Below are 19,993 nucleotides of genomic sequence, written 5' to 3' on the forward strand. Positions count from 1 at the left end.
ACTGGTTCAGTATGCCTTCAATTTTGAATAAATTCCCAACAGTGTCACCAGCAAAGCACCCCCACACCATCACACCTCCTCCTCCATGCTTCACGGTGGGAACCAGGCATGTAGAGTCCATCCGTTCACCTTTTCTGCGTCGCACAAAGACACAGTGGTTGGAACCAAAGATCTCAAATTTAGACTCATCAGACCAAAGCACAGATTTCCACTGGTCTAATGTCCATTCCTTGTGTTCTTTAGCCCAAACAAGTCTCTTCTGCTTGTTGCCTGTCCTTAGCAGTGGTTTCCTAGCAGCTATTTTACCATGAAGGCTTGCTGCACAAAGTCTCCTCTAAACAGTTGTTGTAGAGATGTGTCTGCTGCTAGAACTCTGTTGTGGCATTAACCTGGTCTCTAATCTGAGCTGCTGTTAACCTGCGATTTCTGAGGCTGGTGACTCGGATAAACTTATCCTCAGAAGCCGAGGTGACTCTTGGTCTTCCTTTCCTGGGGCGGTCCTCATGTGACCCAGTTTCTTTGTAGCGCTTGATGGTTTTTGCAACTACACTTGGGGACACTTTCAAAGTTTTCCCAATTTTTCGCACTGACTGACCGTCATTTCTTAAAGTAATGATGGCCACTCGTTTTTCTTTACTTAGCTGCTTTTTTCTTGCCATAATACAAATTCTAACAGTCTATTCAGTTGGACTATCAGCTGTGTATCCACCAGACTTCTGCACAACACAACTGATGGTCCCAACCCCATTTATAAGGCAAGAAATCCCACTTATTAAACCTGACAGGGCACACCTGTGAAGTGAAAACCATTTCCGGTGACTACCTCTTGAAGCTCATCAAGAGAATGCCAAGAGTGTGCAAAGCAGTCATCAAAGCAAAAGGTGGCTACTTTGAAGAACCTAGAATATAAGACATATTTTCAGTTGTTTCACACTTTTTTTGTTAAGTATATAATTCCACATGTGTTAATTCATAGTTTTGATGCCTTCAGTGTGAATGTACAATTTTCATAGTCATGAAAATACAGAAAAGTCTTTAAATGAGAAGGTGTCTCCAAACTTTTGGTCTGTACTGTATCTGTAGACAAGAAGCAGAGGACAACAAGATTTTCGGAATCAGACTGCACAGGGATTGTTTGTAGTCTGTTACCATGGAGATGCATGGTTCTGCATAGAAACGGTGCACACAAATTGATAGCAGAATTATAAATCAAGACCTTTTTGCGAATTAACATAATTTTTTCAGATGCATCATGATAGAAAATAGTTATGATGAAGATAGAAGAAAGGGGGCTCCATAGATCAATCGAAGACCCCTATTGTGCTGCTTGGATTTACCATCCAGAAGAGAAGTGTCCATGTTGGTTTTTCACTTCCTTTTAATGCAGGATCTGTGATAGTGAGCGAATCAATTTGCAGGACCCTAGTCAAGTGGCCATGCATGTGGTCAGTATCCTTTGGCCTCCGAACGGGGGCCTATGAACCGTCTCCTACCTGCCGAGATCCCTGACGCCTCTTCTGACTTGTAGGCCCAGCGCGATGCAAGCAGGACATTGTGCCAGGTCTAATAATCAGAAGGGGCACCAAGGATACTGGCCGTGGTAGTAGGCAGTTCATAGGGTTTGCATCTGGCGGCCACGAAATACTAACGTGGTCCAGGATCCAGCAAATCTATTTGCCCATCTCCCGTGCAGATGTGGACGCAGTCTTAAGAATATAATACTTATGTGTTGCAGAGAAAATATAGTGAGAGACCTGACTAGTCCAGCGCCGCCCCCGACTGACTTTTTCCCAGTTCCCCTTTAGATGATTGACAGATTTTTCCCAATGTACATATCTTTTCAGCAAAGCATATTTTACTCTGAAATGCTGGGGCATTTTCGAGAAAAACAAACATACACATGCATAGAGATTATGCTGTTCGGGATGATCAGTCCAAGAGGTCGTTCACCAACAAGTCACTGAAAGGGAGCAGGGCGGGAACAAGCCACCTGGGGACCGGCCTTTTGGACTGGTCTCCCATGCAGCACAGTCCCCAGCCGACTTTTAAATGTACGTTTTTCTCAAAAAAAAAGTAGCGCTTCAGAGAAGAACATACCTGGCGGAAATGATACAGTCAGTGTTTCATACATGCTTCCTGTGGTTCGGGCAGCATATATCCACTGTCAGGTTCCCTTCAAAGAGTAACTATGCTTTCCATAGATCAATAGTACAGGTGAAAATAAGAAACTTTGTGATAAATCTGCTACTTTCTCCTCCTGGATTGATCTTTTATTCTCACAATTCTCAAGGGTAAAATCTGTCTTCAGTGAATACAGATTTCCCCATTACGGAGATGGGAGATTGCTCATAAATTTCTATGAAGAACTGTAATCTGTAATTTCAGGAGAATTTGCATTATAATGTCTGTGTTTGTGTCCATCTCCACCTCCCCCCCGCTCCATAGAGTTTTAACAGCACCAACTGTCATCTCCTATCTCTGCAATGTGAAGATCTGTCTTCACTGAATACAGATTTTACCCATGAATTGAGGATAAAAAATCAGTCGAGGAGGAGAAAGAAGAAGATTTTTCTTATCAGATATATTACGAAGTTGCACATTTTCATGTGTACTATTGACTTATAAAATAAAAAACAATGATTATGCAGAAGTGTTGGCAAATCTCATGGGATGCTCCCGAAATTTACTATAAAGCAGCACAGCTGAAAGTTTTCTTGTCCATAAGGATTCGTCATAGGACAGGGTCACACCGACAGTTTGCACAGTCATAGGATTTAGAAGAGGGGTGGAGAGAGGGTACTCCAAAAAGAGGGATTGGCTTTGGGAAAAAAAAAAAGTCAGTATTGCACTTTCACAGCCACCATCATTGTCCTCCCAGCAGGAAGTATTTCCTAGTAAGTTGCAGAAAAGTTCTCAAACTTTTCCTATTACGGTAGGTCCAGCATTCTTCCTGGTCACGGCTTCCACACACTAGATATATATTTCCAGATAAATCCTGGACTCACCTGATGGTATTTCTTTAGTATATTGTGCATCTCTGCCACATCTTCACTTGTGATAGTTTTTATAATATACCTCTTGTCACAAGAAGTGTGAAACCTAGCTCCACTGCGAGCCTGAGAGTCATTAGCCAAAGGGGCGTATCTCGTCAGGGAGTTCTGTAAATAAGAAGAAATCATTACTAGGTAAACACACATACAACTAATGCCATTCATTGTGACTGTGCAGGGGGTTGTCCCTAAAGGGATTGCATCACCTATATTTTTTAAAAGCAAAAACAGATAGTGATACATACTCCTTTTTCTTAGTTTTTATTTTATCATTTTAGATATATATATTTTTTTTACTTTATTTCTTTGCACCTTATTTGCCACATCCAGACAGAGTTGCTGAAACAACATTAAGTTATTATCTCTATAGCTCCATGAACCATAGGAACCTGGTGTCTGTAGATGTTCAATGACTTCTATGGGAGAGTGTTGTGGGCATGCTCTGTGACCTGTGCAGAGGTAATTGTGCAGGGAGGAAAAGGAGGTGAGCTGTGGCCATCACCTATTATGAAGGGTGGATCATGTGTTATCTACAGTAGGTGATACCAGTTATTGTAATCCTCACTGTGATAATCAGTCTGCTGAGAAGTGATCTTTATTGGGGCGTGTTGTGGGCATGCTCAGTGACGTATGCAGAGGTCATTGTGCAGGGAGAAAAGATGCTGTCACTAACACCTACTCTGAATGATGGATGCTGTGTTCCGTATACTTATGACCATACAGGTCATTGTAATCCAGTCTGAAATAATGAGATGACTGCTGAGAAGTGATCGCAGTTGAAGCATGTTGTAGGCATGCTTTATGGCCTGTGCAGAGGTCATTGCGCAGTGGGGAGGAGGTGAGCTATCACTAACACTTACAGTTATATGAAAAAGTTTGGGCACCCCTATTAATCTTAAGCTTAATGTTTTATAAAAATTGGTGTTTTTGCAACAGCTATTTCAGTTTGATATATGTAATAACTGTTGGACACAGTAATGTTTCTGCCTTGAAATGAGGTTTATTCTACTAACAGAAAATGTGCAATCTGCATTCAAACAAAATTTGACAGGTGCATAAGTATGGGCACCCTTATCATTTTCTTGTTTTAAATACTCCTACCTACTTTTTACTGACTTACTAAAGTAGTTTTTTTGCTTTTGTAACCTCATTGAGCTTTGAACTTCATAGCCAGGTGTATGCAATCATGAGAAAAGCTACTTAAAGTGGCCACTTGCAAGTTGTTCTCCTGTTTGAATCTCCTCTGAAGAGTGGCATCATGGGCTCCTCAAAACAACTGTCAAATGATCTGAAAACAAAGATTATTCAACATAGTTGTTCAGGGGAAGGATACAAAAAGCGGTCTCAGAAATTTAACCTGTCAGTTTCCACTGTGAGGAACATAGTAAGGAAATGGAAGAACACAGGGACAGTTCTTGTTAAGGCCAGAAGTGGCAGGCCAAGAAAAACAACAGAAAGGCAGAGAAGAAGAATGGTGAGGACAATCCTCAGACCACCTCCAGAGAGCTGCAGCATCAACTTGCTGCAGATGGTGTCACTGTGCATCGGTCAACTATACAACGCACTTTGCACAAGGAGAAGCTGTATGGGAGAGTGATGCGAAAGAAGCCGTTTCTGCAAGCACGCCACAAACAGAGTCGGCTGAGGTATGCAAAAGCACATTTGGAGAAGCCAATTTCTTTTTGGAAGAAGGTCCTGTGGACTGATGAAACCAAGATTGAGTTGTTTGGTCATACAAAAAGGAGTTATGCATGGTGGCAAAAAAACACAGCATTCCAAGAAAAACACTTGCTACCCACAGTAAAATTTGGTGGAGGTTCCATCATGCTTTGGGGCTGTGTGGCCAATGCCGGCATCGGGAATCTTGTTAAAGTTGAGGGACGCATGGATTCCACTCAGTATCAGCAGATTCTTGACAATAATGTTCAAGAATCAGTGATAAAGTTGAAGTTACGCAGGGGATGGATCTTTCAGCAAGACAATGATCCAAAACACCGCTCCAAATCTACTCAGGCATTCATGCAGAGGAACAATTACAATGTTCTGGAATGGCCATCCCAGTCCCCAGACCTGAATATCATTGAACATCTGTGGGATCATTTGAAGAGGGCTGTCCATGCTCGGCGACCATCAAACTTAACTGAACTGGAATTGTTTTGTAAAGAGGAATGGTCAAAATTGCCTTCATCCAGGATCCAGGAAATCATTAAAAGCTACAGGAAGCGACTAGAGGCTGTTATTTTTGCAAAAGGAGGATCTACTAAATATTAATGTCACTTTTCTGGTGGGGTGCCCATACTTATGCACCTGTCAAATTTTGTTTGAATGCAGATTGCACATTTTCTGTTAGTACAATAAACCTCATTTCAAGGCAGAAACATTACTGTGTCCAACAGTTATTACATATATCAAACTGAAATAGCTGTTGCAAAAACACCAATTTTTAAAAAACATTAAGCTTAAGATTAATAGGGGTGCCCAAACTTTTTCATATAACTGTATTATGAATGGTGGATCCTGTGTTATGTATACATTTCTTTTTTTTACTAATATAATTATTATATGTCAAACAAAAATTTAAAAACTGCAGAAATTCTTAAAACTATATCTAAAGTAAAAATATGAAAACCTTTACCCACGTTGGCCAATTTTCATTTTTGTTTGCCTTTTATTAGCAAATATCATATTTTTGCAGATCTGGGATGAGGACAGTGGGGAAGTTTTGGGTCAGAATGTCCGTATTACCCCGTGTACAGCTCCACAGGATTGTACAAATTAATCTCTGTAGAAACCGTCCTTGATTCACGCTTGGCACATACACCAGGCGCTGCGCGTAGTTTATACGCCTCGTACTTACACAGCTGTATTAGCCGCCTCATACATATTCATAGACTGCTGCATTTCATACAGACAGCCCGCTGTGCACCGCCAAGCCTCCTAAGTGACTAATCTTGGTGACCGGCGTGGACTTGTCCGATGATGTCCACCAGGTGGCAGGTGAGTCCATAATCTCCAGAAGATGAAAGCAGATTGTTCTAAATGCCGGGGTCACATTACACTCCGGTAAGATTAAAGCAAAGAGATAGAGAGTCTGCAGGATTGAAGATGGTCCGGGGCACAGCTGGCACGGCAATGAGTCAGATGCCACAAGCTTTTTCAATCTTCTATGATAGTTGTAATAAATCAACTCGAAATTGACATTCTCAGCTTCAAAGTCAAGGTCAGGAGCCTGCGACACCTGATCTCAGCAGCCGTGGAGGTGAAAGATTCATGAGACATTCGGGTAATACAGAGCTGACATTGACAGGTCATGCAGGTGCAATTACCCAGTTAGGGGTCTTTACCAGTCAAGGTGATGACCACCCTGAGCGCGACCATCATCAGGAGCAGATGTAACCCTATATAACAAAAAAGCATCAACTCTGCCCCTGTACCCACAGCGCGCCTTCCCTGTCATCTCACTCATAGGTAACGGAGCAGCAGGGCATGGGGGGACACTGCAGCAGGCTATATTATGGGGGAACACTGCAGCAGGCTATATTATGGGGGAACACTGCAGCAGGCTATCTTATGGGAAAACACTGCAGAAGGCTATATTATGGGAAAACACTGCAGCAGGCTATATTATGGGGGACACTGCAGAAGGCTATATTATGGGAAAACACTGCAGCAGGCTATATTATGGGGGACACTGCAGAAGGCTATATTATGGGAAAACACTGCAGCAGGCTATATTATGGGGGACACTGCAGAAGGCTATATTATGGGAAAACACTGCAGCAGGCTATATTATGGGGGAACACTGCAGCAGGCTATATTATGGGAAAACACTGCAGCAGGCTATATTATGGGGGAACACTGCAGCAGGCTATATTATGGGGGAACACTGCAGCAGGCTATATTATGGGGGAACACTGCAGCAGGCTATATTATGGGAAAACACTGCAGCAGGCTATATTATGGGGGAACACTGCAGCAGGCTATATTATGGGGGAACACTGCAGCAGGTTATATTATGGGGGAACACTGCAGCAGGCTATATCATGGGGGAACACTGCAGCAGGCTATATTATGGGAGACACTGCAGAAGGCTATATTATGGGGGACACTGCAGCAGGCTATATTATGGGGAACACTGCAGCAGGCTATATTATGGGGGAACACTGCAGCAGGCTATATTATGGGAAAACACTGCAGCAGGCTATATTATGGGGGACACTGCAGAAGGCTATATTATGGGGGAACACTGCAACAGGCTATATTATGGGAAAACACTGCAGCAGGCTATATTATGGGGGAACACTGCAGCAGGCTATATTATGGGAGAACACTGCAGCAGGTTATATTATGGGGGAACACTGCAGTAGGCTATATCATGGGGGAACACTGCAGCAGGCTATATTATGGGAGACACTGCAGAAGGCTATATTATGGGGGACACTGCAGCAGGCTATATTATGGGAAAACACTGCAGCAGGCTATATTATGGGGAACACTGCAGCAGGCTATATTATGGGGGACACTGCAGCAGGCTATATTATGGGAGACACTGCAGCAGGCTATATTATGGGGGACACTGCAGCAGGCTATATTATGGGGGACACTGCAGCAGGCTATATTATGGGGGAACACTGCAGCAGGCTATATTATGGGGGAACACTGCAGCAGGCTATATTATGGGAAAACACTGCAGCAGGCTATATTATGAGAGAACACTGCAGCAGGTTATATTATGGGAGACACTGCAGCAGGCTATATTATGGGGGACACTGCAGCAGGCTATATTATGGGGGACACTGCAGCAGGCTATATTATGGGGGAACACTGCAGCAGGCTATATTATGGGGGAACACTGCAGCAGGCTATATTATGGGAAAACACTGCAGCAGGCTATATTATGAGAGAACACTGCAGCAGGCTATATTATGGGAGACACTGCAGCAGGCTATATTATGGGGGACACTGCAGCAGGCTATATTATGGGGGACACTGCAGCAGGCTATATTATGGGGGACACTGCAGCAGGCTATATTATGGGGGAACACTGCAGCAGGCTATATTATGGGAAAACACTGCAGCAGGCTATATTATGGGGGACACTGCAGAAGGCTATATTATGGGGGAACACTGCAGCAGGCTATATTATGGGAAAACACTGCAGCAGGCTATATTATGGGGGAACACTGCAGCAGGCTATATTATGGGAGAACACTGCAGCAGGTTATATTATGGGGGAACACTGCAGTAGGCTATATCATGGGGGAACACTGCAGCAGGCTATATTATGGGAGACACTGCAGAAGGCTATATTATGGGGGACACTGCAGCAGGCTATATTATGGGAAAACACTGCAGCAGGCTATATTATGGGGAACACTGCAGCAGGCTATATTATGGGAGACACTGCAGCAGGCTATATTATGGGGGACACTGCAGCAGGCTATATTATGGGGGACACTGCAGCAGGCTATATTATGGGGGAACACTGCAGCAGGCTATATTATGGGGGAACACTGCAGCAGGCTATATTATGGGAAAACACTGCAGCAGGCTATATTATGAGAGAACACTGCAGCAGGTTATATTATGGGAGAACACTGCAGCAGGTTATATTATGGGAGAACACTGCAGCAGGTTATATTATGGGGGAACACTACAGCAGGCTATATTATGGGGGACACTGCAGCAGGCTATATTATGGGAAAACACTGCAGCAGGCTATATTATGAGAGAACACTGCAGCAGGCTATATTATGGGAGAACACTGCAGCAGGTTATATTATGGGGGAACACTACAGCAGGCTATATTATGGGGGACACTGCAGCAGGTTATATTATGGGGGAACACTGCAGCAGGCTATATTATGGGGGACACTGCAGCAGGCTATATTATGGGGGACACTGCAGCAGGCTATATTATGGGGGACACTGCAGCAGGCTATATTATGGGGGACACTGCAGCAGGCTATATTATGGGGGACACTGCAGCAGGCTATATTATGGGGGACACTACAGCAGGCTATATTATGGGGGACACTGCAGCAGGCTATATTATGGGGGACACTGCAGCAGGCTATATTATGGGGGACACTGCAGCAGGCTATATTATGGGGGACACTGCAGCAGGCTATATTATGGGGGACACTGCAGCAGGCTATATTATGGGGGACACTGCAGCAGGCTATACTATGGGGGAACACTGCAGCAGGCTATACTATGGAGGAACACTGCAGCAGGCTGTATCATGGGGGAACACTGCAGCAGGCTATATTATGGGGGAACACTGCAGCAGGCTATATTATGGGGGAACATTGCAGCAGGCTATATTATGGGAGACACTGCAGCAGGCTATATTATGGGAGAACACTGCAGCAGGCTATATTATGGAGGAACGCTGCAGCGGACTATATCATGGGGGAACGCTGCAGCAGGCTATATTATGGGAGAACACTGCAGCGGGCTATATTATGGGGGAACACTGCAGCGGGCTATATTATGGGGGAACACTGCAGCGGGCTATATTATGGGGGAACACTGCAGCGGGCTATATTATGGGGGAACACTGCAGCGGGCTATATTATGGGGGAACACTGCAGCGGGCTATATTATGGGGGACACTGCAGAAGGCTATATTATGGGAGACACTGCAGCAGGCTATATTATGGGGGAACACTGCAGCAGGCTATATCATGGGGGAACACTGCAGCAAGCTACAGTCATATGAAAAAGTTTGGGCACCCCTATTAATCTTAAGCTTAATGTTTTATAAAAATTGGTGTTTTTGCAACAGCTATTTCAGTTTGATATATGTAATAACTGTTGGACACAGTAATGTTTCTGCCTTGAAATGAGGTTTATTGTGCTAACAGAAAATGTGCAATCTGCATTCAAACAAAATTTGACCTGTGCATAAGTATGGGCACCCTTATCATTTTCTTGTTTTAAATACTCCTGCCTACTTTTTACTGACTTACTAAAGCACTTTTTTTGGTTTTGTAACCTCATTGAGCTTTGAACTTTATAGCCAGGTGTATGCAATCATGAGAAAAGCTACTTAAAGTGGCCACTTGCAAGTTTTTCTCCTGTTTGAATCTCCTCTGAAGAGTGGCATCATGGGCTCCTCAAAACAACTGTGAAATGATCTGAAAACAAAGATTATTCAACATAGTTGTTCAGGGGAAGGATACAAAAAGCTGTATCAGAGATTTAACCTGTCAGTTTCCACTGTGAGGAACATAGTAAGGAAATGGAAGAACATAGGGACAGTTCTTGTTAAGGCCAGAAGTGTCAGGACAAGAAAAACATCAGAAAGGCAGAGAAGAAGAATGGTGAGATCAGTCAAGGACAATCCTCAGACCACCTCCAGAGAGCTGCAGCATCAACTTGCTGCAGATGGTGTCACTGTGCATCGGTCAACTATACAACGCACTTTGCACAAGGAGAAGCTGTATGGGAGAGTGATGCGAAAGAAGCCGTTTCTGCAAATACGCACAAACAGAGTCGGCTGAGGTATGCAAAAGCACATTTGAAGAAGCCTATTTCTTTTTGGAAGAAGGTCCTGTGGACTGATGAAACCAAGATTGAGTTGTTTGGTCATACAAAAAGGCGTTATGCATGGTGGCAAAAAAACACAGCATTCCAAGAAAAACACTTGCTACCCACAGTAAAATTTGGTGGAGGTTCCATCATGCTTTGGGGCTGTGTGGTCAATGCCGGCACTGGGAATCTTGTTTAAGTTGAGGGACGCATGGATTCCACTCAGTATCAGCAGATTCTTGGCAATAGTGTTCAAGAATCAGTGATAAAGTTGAAGTTACGCAGTGGATGGATCTTTCAGCAAGACAATGATCCAAATCACGGCTCCAAATCTACTCAGGCATTCATGCAGAGGAACAATTACAATGTTCTGGAATGGCCATCCCAGTCCCCAGACCTGAATATCATAGAACATCTGTGGGATCATTTGAAGAGGGCTGTCCATGCTCGGCGACCATCAAACTTAACTGAACTGGAATTGTTCTGTAAAGAGGAATGGTCAAAAATACCTTCATCCAGGATCCAGGAACTCATTAAAAGCTACAGGAAGCGACTAGAGGCTGTTATTTTTGCAAAAGGAGTATCTACTCAGTATTAATGTCACTTTTCTGGTGAGGTGCCCATACTTATGCACCTGTCAAATTTTGTTTGAATGCAGATTGCACATTTTCTGTTAGTACAATAAACCTCATTTCAAGGCAGAAACATTACTGTGTCCAACAGTTATTACATATATCAAACTGAAATAGCAGTTGCAAAAACACCAATTTTTATAAAACATTAAGCTTAAGATTAATAGGGGTGCCCAAACTTTTTCATATGACTGTATATTATGGGAGACACTGCAGCAGGCTATATTATGGGAGAACACTGCAGCGGGCTATATTATGGGGGAACACTGCAGCAGGCTATATTATGGGGGAACATTGCAGCAGGCTATATTATGGGGGAACACTGCAGCAGGCTATATTATGGGGGAACATTGCAGCAGGCTATATTATGGGGGAACATTGCAGCAGGCTATATTATGGGGGAACATTGCAGCAGGCTATATTATGGGGGAACACTGCAGCAGGCTATATTATGGGGGAATATTGCAGCAGGCTATATTATGGGGGAACATTGCAGCAGGCTATATTATGGGGGAACATTGCAGCAGGCTATATTATGGGGGAACACTGCAGCAGGCTATATTATGGGAGACACTGCAGCAGGCTATATTATGAGAGAACACTGCAGCAGGCTATATTATGAGAGAACACTGCAGCAGGCTATATTATGGGGGAACACTGCAGCAGGCTATATTATGGAGGAACACTGCAGCAGGCTATATTATGGGGGAACATTGCAGCAGGCTATATTATGGGGGAACATTGCAGCAGGCTATATTATGGGGGACACTGCAGCAAGCTATATTATGGGGGAACACTGCAGCAGGCTATATTATGGGAGACACTGCAGCAGGCTATATTATGGGGGAACACTGCAGCAGGCTATATTATGGGAGAACACTGCAGCAGGCTATATTATGGGGGCACACTGCAGCAGGCTATATTATGGAGGAACACTGCAGCAGGCTATATTATGAAGGAACACTGCAGCAGGCTGTATTATGAAGGTACACTGCAGCAGGCTATATTATGGAGGAACACTGCAGCAGGCTATATTATGGGGGAACATTGCAGCAGTCTATATTATGGGAGAACATTGCAGCAGGCTATATTATGGGGGAACATTGCAGCAGGCTATATTATGGGAGAACATTGCAGCAGGCTATATTATGGGAGAACACTGCAGCAGTCTATATTATGGGAGAACACTGCAGCAGGCTATATTATGGGGGCACACTGCAGCAGGCTATATTATGGAGGAACACTGCAGCAGGCTATATTATGAAGGAACACTGCAGCAGGCTGTATTATGAAGGTACACTGCAGCAGGCTATATTATGGAGGAACACTGCAGCAGGCTATATTATGGGGGAACATTGCAGCAGTCTATATTATGGGAGAACATTGCAGCAGGCTATATTATGGGGGAACATTGCAGCAGGCTATATTATGGGAGAACATTGCAGCAGGCTATATTATGGGAGAACACTGCAGCAGTCTATATTATGGGAGAACACTGCAGCAGGCTATATTATGGGGGAACACTGCAGCAGGCTATATTATGGAGGAACACTGCAGCAAGCTATATTATGGAGGAACACTGCAGCAGGCTATATCATGGGGGAACACTACAGCAGGCTACATTATGGGGAACACTGTAGCAGGCAATATTATGGGGGACACTGCAGCAGGCTATATTATGGGGGACACTGTAGCAGGCTATATTATGGGGGACAATGCAGCAGGCTATATTATGGGGGACACTGCAGCAGGCTATATTATGGGGGACACTGTAGCAGGCTATATTATGGGGGACACTGCAGCAGGCTATATTATGGGGGACACTGCAGCAGGCTATATTATGGGGGGACACTGCAGCAGGCTATATTATGGGGGACACTGCAGCAGGCTATATTATGGGGGACACTGCAGCAGGCTACATTATGGGGGGACACTGCAGCAGGCTATATTATGGGGGAACACTGCAGCAGGCTATATTATGGGGGAACACTACAGCAGGCTATATTATGGGAGACACTGCAGCAGGCTATATTATGGGGGAACACTGCACCAGGATATATTATGGGGGAACACTGCAGCAGGCTATATCATAGGGGAACACTGCAGCAGGCTATATCATGGGGGAACACTGCAGCAGGCTATATTATGGGAGACACTGCAGCAGGCTATATTATGGGGGAACACTGCACCAGGCTATATTATGGGGGAACACTGCAGCAAGCTATATTATGGGAGACACTGCAGCGGGCTATATTATGGGAGAACACTGCAGCGGGCTATATTATGGGGGAACACTGCAGCAGGCTATATTATGGGAGAACACTGCAGCAGGCTATATTATGGGGGAACACTGCAGCAGGCTATATTATGGGGGAACACTGCAGCAGGCTATATCATGGGGGAACACTGCAGCAGGCTATATCATGGGGGGACACTGCAGCAGGCTATATCATGGGGGGACACTGCAGCAGGCTATATCATGGGGGGACACTGCAGCAGGCTATATTATGGGAGACACTGCAGCAGGCTATATTATGGGGGAACACTACAGCAGGCTATATTATGGGAGACACTGCAGCAGGCTATATTATGGGAGACACTGCAGCAGGCTATATTATGGGAGACACTGCAGCAGGCTATATTATGGGGGAACACTGCACCAGGCTATATTATGGGGGAACACTGCACCAGGATATATTATGGGGGAACACTGCAGCAGGCTATATCATGGGGGAACACTGCAGCAAGCTATATTATGGGAGACACTGCAGCGGGCTATATTATGGGAGAACACTGCAGCAGGCTATATTATGGGGGAACACTGCAGCAGGCTATATTATGGGAGAACACTGCAGCAGGCTATATTATGGGGGAACACTGCAGCAGGCTATATTATGGGGGAACACTGCAGCAGGCTATATCATGGGGGAACACTGCAGCAGGCTATATCATGGGGGAACACTGCAGCAGGCTATATCATGGGGGAACACTGCAGCAGGCTATATTATGGGGGAACACTGCAGCAGGCTATATTATGGGGGAACACTGCAGCAGGCTATATTATGGGAGAACACTGCAGCAGGCTATATTATGGGAGAACACTGCAGCAGGCTATATTATGGGGGAACACTGCAGCAAGCTATATTATGGGAGAACAATGCAGCAGGCTATATTATGGGAGAACACTGCAGCAGGCTATATTATGGGGGAACACTGCAGCAGGCTATATTATGGGAGAACACTGCAGCAGGCTATATTATGGGAGAACACTGCAGCAGGCTATATTATGGGGGACACTGCAGCAGGCTATATTATGAGAGAACACTGCAGCAGGCTATATTATGGGGGAACACTGCAGTAGGCTATATTATGGGAGAACACTGCAGCAGGCTATATTATGGGAGAACACTGCAGCAGGCTATATTATGGGGGAACACTGCAGCAGGCTATATTATGGGAGACACTGCAGCAGGCTATATTATGGGAGAACACTGCAGCAGGCTATATTATGAGAGAACACTGCAGCAGGCTATATTATGGGAGACACTGCAGCAGGCTATATTATGGGGGAACACTGCAGCAGGCTATATTATGGGGGAACACTGCAGCAGGCTATATTATGGGGGAACACTGCAGCAGGCTATATTATGGGGGAACACTGCCGCAGGCTATATTATGGGGGAACACTGCCGCAGGCTATATTATGGGGGAACACTGCAAAAGCCTCTAAGTGACTGCGCTGAACAAGAGGCCACGACAATTAAATTCAAAGCTCTAATTAGCTCAACTAAAAGTCATCCCAGAACCACAGGGTGACTCATAGTTCCTTATGACAGATCATAGATAACTGAAGGTTTTATTATCACTGAAGATCGGCTCTGGGTGAATAAAATATAAATAGAATTTATTGTAGATTGCACAGGTGCAGCAGCTGTGGTACATCTAGCACCAAAAAAGATCTCTCACTAACCCACGTATCCACACACATACGTATATATATATATATATATATATATATATATATATATATATATATATATATATATATATGTATTACTCAGATGAGTAACTCTAGATCAACTTTTAATATAAACTGCATACAATATCAAACAGACCTGATGACACTGGTGCATTTACTTTGAAAATCCATTTCAGAGTGGCTGTATAATAATTTTGTAGTGTTTAAACTCAATATCCGCCCACCTGGTCTGACTGACAGCTTCTCAGCGTCCCTCCACTCCCTGCAGCTTTGGAAATCTCACACACTTCAGTACAAGCTGCAGCTGTCAGGCTGGGCGGGCGAGCGGAGACTGAGAAGGTGTCTATCAAGTTGGGTGGGCAGAGATTGAATACACTTATATATAATCTCTCACTATGTAGCCGAACTCCTAAAACAGCCATTATGACATGAATTTTTATAGTAAGAACACCAGCCTCATTAGATCTAAGAGTACTACCGGTATTTAATCATGTAGATTTTATTGTAAAATAGATTTGCTGATTTGCTTTAAATTGCATAAACTGAGAATTTCTACTAATTTCTTCTTTGTTTAATTTCACAAAGGAACTTGGATATCACCAACTAGAAGACTAATCTCTTACAATCTGGCAACTGTCATCAATGGAATTTTAAGATTGCCACAATGCATTCATGACAGCCAAAAAACTGACGACCATCTAATATGTATAGGGGTAGGGGAGTAGAGTGTAGAAGCCACAAAAATTGTCAGAAAAAAAAAAAAAGTACAATTTACTTTTTTTCCAAAAAATGTTGCACCCCTAAGAAGTGTCATCGTTGGCGTCAATGATCTAGGGCAGAGCACATGGCCAGGATCTCTGGCCCACTGTAAGGTCATAAATCATATTCGTGAATCTTCTGAATACCAAATTATAAATTATGGTCGTCTCGTTTGGTGACAGAACGAAGCCACAAAGTAAACAGATAAAATTAAAAGGAAGGCGGCAATTAATGGATCCTCTCTTCAGCATTGCATTCTTTACCTATGAGCAAACACCAGATGAGTACATGTAGTTTTCTTAGCATCTGTCTACAAGACTCTAGGGGATTACTGGCAACGTAACACCCCAGGGAATAGTCGGATAAAGACTCCAGCACCATACAGCACTGCTGTCTCTAAAAAACACATGAGGCATCTCAGCTTCTCAGTAGATACTTGATAACCAGGATACACACTGAAAACATTAGATACAGTAGGACGGAGACAAATGGACCATTGGAACCAGATTCCAAAATGTCTAATGTCCTATATTAGTGTTTGCAAACGATATTCAAGTGCAAAGTTTTATACATGACAAACTAGCAAGAAAAATGAAGTGCATGGCACTTGTTACCAGGAGCAGACTAAGAACGGTCTGGGCCTCTGGGCAATAAAAGTCATCGGTCCTTACCGAGCAGAGAGGGAATGGGCGCTTGAGCACCATCCCCAATGCTTTACCAGTTGCATTAGATGGGACATGTTTTTGGAAATTAGGCTAGTAGACTATGCCCAGTCTGACATACCAGGAATGTAGCATCTATGAAGCCTGGAAAGCTTAGCTAAGTCCAGTACATTTTGGAATGGCACTTCGGTATTTTTTTCAATAATTTTTATATGTTGTCATTTAATATTTCAGTTTCACTACATTTTTAAGGGAAACCAGTCAACTGGTTCATGCAGCCCAAACTACGAGCAGCATGAAAATTAGATGAGCTCACCGTTGTAGGTATCCACCATCGCATAGGCTTCAGAGGACCAGCAAGTAAATCCAATATAAAGATAAAAAGGCAGAGGCTCCGATAAAGTGTTTATTACACTTTCATTAAAAACAGGTCAGTGTTTTGCTGTTGACGATTACGATTAACGTTTCGATTAAGACTGTTCGAGTCGAAACGCGTCAACTCCAGAACACCGTCCTGTTTGTGACCTGATTTTAATGCAAATGTAATAAAGCTGCCAAGACTTTATTGAAGAAGCCGGCTTTTTATTTCTTCATATAGCACCCTGCCTACAGTGAAGCATGGTGGTGATCCGCGGCTGGAAACTAGGCACTTGTGGAGGAAATGGTGCATTCAAACAAGTGTCAAACCATTTTAAGAGAAGACATCATGTCTACAATGAAGAAGCTGAAGTTTAGGCATTATTGAACCTTCTCAAAGTTGACCAAGGGTTGGTTTCAGAAGAAGTCCTGGAAGATCTTGGAGTGGCCATCACAGTCACCTGACTTGAACCCCATAAAAAATTTTTTAGTGGGACTTGAAGGCGGCTGCAGCTGGCAGATCCAATCTTCGTGACCTGGAGGCCATTGCCAATGAGGAACGAGAAAAAAATCCTCAGGAACGCTGCCAGGATCTGGTGTCTGGATGTACATCATGTTTACAGTAGGTCATAACAGCCAGAGGTGCTCTACTAAGTACTAAAGATGCCTCAGAATAATTTTGAGATGATGGTAGTGAGTAATACTGGCATTTTATACTGAATTTGGAGAAACCACTTGATATATTAGTAAAGTTGATTTTTTCAAATTGTTCTTGTTTGGTTTATTGCAAACACCAGAAAGTTTGGAAATTTTGCTAATAAACCCTAATTTGCAAAGGGCAGTGAATAATTGTCATTAGAAATGTTTAGGTTGCACTAGAGAGACTTCTTTCTGGGGGAGAGTAGAACAGTTGGACTATATTCCCGGGGCCTTTGACAACATCGGTTACACAGCTCATAGCAGGGAGTCAGAGTCTGGTCGTCGTTCTTCACACTCTTTACACATTTCAGATGCCGGCGTAATTTGTGTTACTGTACATTATTGCACATTATGTGATAACATTAGATAAGCTGCCCTGACAACTAACAGCACTGGCTAATATTATTTCATCTAATTAACGAGGATTTCCTCCTGCAGGCATCCTCCTCTAGTACCAAACAGAGTCTCTTTAGCAGTTTTATGTGTGAAATCATATAGGTGTTCACAGACTGCGCTTCAGTACATGACACTAAAAGTATCCTGTACCTCTGTGCAAGGCTTCATGTTTCATTGTTATTTCTGGAATATGTGCCAGGGAAGCTGCCAGAGCAAACACTGAATGTATCCATGGGGGCACAAATGGTTGAAGGTATGCCAAAAAGAGTCCTATCAGCATGCGCATAGTTGTACCAAATCAATGCATCCCGTAACAGAAAAAAGGACATATATATATATATATATATATATATATATATATATATATATATACCTTATAGGCAAAATATGCAACTGTATACCTGCTGTGCAAGGGAATATGTAAAGTCTTGTACCAGTGGTATACACGGGGAAAAACTCCTCATATATACTTCATATAAAAGTATCTAAAAGGGGTTGTCCACTACTTTATATTAACCCCCCAATCTATGCCCCCGGGGCGCCTAAGGATTTTTGTAATTACCTTACATTGCAGATACTGCCTGTGAGCGGCGCTATCACTGGCCGCTCACAGGCATCACGTGACCCCCGGCTGAGGCCGGTTCTGACATCCGCCGACGTCACGACAAGTGCTGGCAGCAGCCGGGGGTCTTGGTCTTCCGCGTTCCACGGTGGATGCCAGGCTGTGGGCGGGGTTACCCCCCCGCGTCACACCCGGAATCCACCGCGGGGACCCCATCGCTGAGTCACGCCTCACTTGTCGTGACGTCAGCGCAGGGTCACGTGATGCTTGTGAGCGGCCACTGATAGCGCCGCTCACAGGCAGAAAAAGTAATGTAAGGTATTTGCAAAAATCCTTAGGGGCCCCGGGTGGATACATTGGGGGGGGGTAATATAAAGTAATGGACAACTTCTTTAAGTGATCCTCAGGTTTATTACTCATATATACTTGATATAAAAGTTTCTTTAGTGATCCTCAGGTTTATTACCCTTGCTGTTGGTATGATAAAATCACTGTTTTAATTAGCAGGAGATTATCACTAGAGGACTAGTAAACAAGCTGTCAGGTAGTCCCCTATATTATGAGCTCTGTATAACCCCTCCCCCACCACTTATTGACTGCTTTCTGCCTGTGCACAGTGTACACAGAAAGTAGCCAATTAGTGGTGTGAGCATGGATATACAGAGCTCAGCATTCAGAGAACCGCTAGATCTGCAGCAGATAAAACAGTGATTTTATCAATATTACAGCAAGCAGCTCAGTAAGTGACACGTCACTGGAATCAGAATCTCTCCCTCTACAGTATGCTGCTCTCAGATGTTGTGGCAAAAACCTGGTGTCAGATTCCCTTTAACAAGACTTGGAACATGACCAGGGATATTACATGTTGTCTGACTTGTGCAAGGGTCAGACAATGACAAATGGATCTACCACTAGAGAAATGGCTTTTTTTCCTCCTGGAGAAAGAGAACTTCTAATATTTTTTTTCCCCTATGGAACATTCCCAATTGGACTCTCATACACAACTGATCTCCAGAAGGAAAAATGTGCCCTCCCAGAACAGAAAAAATGTAGTAAAGCTTTCATATAACATAGACAATATATCTAACAGAAAACCAATTAATTTCATTGCTCCATACAACATATGCAGGTTTTTAGTTGAAGATAAGACACAAAATTACGATGCAACATTTGCGCATTTTCTGGAATTTCTGCTCTGAAAGTCGTGAGACGTCTGTGACTCGATTTGCTTTAGTTACTATCCCCCGTTATACAAATTTCACCTGGAAAAGTGACTTTTACTTTCCTCCTGTCTGCACTATTTAAACAGGAAGAGAAACAAGCCGGAAGGATGAAGATTAATGATTGGCGGGAGGGCTGAT

At 43.7% G+C, this 19,993-nt stretch overlaps 1 protein-coding gene across 1 annotated transcript in view; it reads right to left on the bottom strand.

The window, feature by feature from the left end:
- Positions 1-19,993, bottom strand: part of PIP4K2A (phosphatidylinositol-5-phosphate 4-kinase type 2 alpha) — a 139,397-nt gene that overhangs the window by 26,334 nt on the left and 93,070 nt on the right. Inside the window, exon 5 of the mRNA XM_073677504.1 lies at positions 3,006-3,158. Within this exon, the coding sequence (XP_073533605.1) occupies positions 3,006-3,158 (153 nt within the window). The remainder of the gene's footprint in view (positions 1-3,005; positions 3,159-19,993) is intronic.

This window comes from Phyllobates terribilis, unplaced genomic scaffold, assembly GCF_046119375.1.
Source record: "Phyllobates terribilis strain yellow unplaced genomic scaffold, ASM4611937v1 Scaffold_4__5_contigs__length_816908805, whole genome shotgun sequence".
Taxonomy (NCBI): domain Eukaryota; kingdom Metazoa; phylum Chordata; class Amphibia; order Anura; family Dendrobatidae; genus Phyllobates; species Phyllobates terribilis.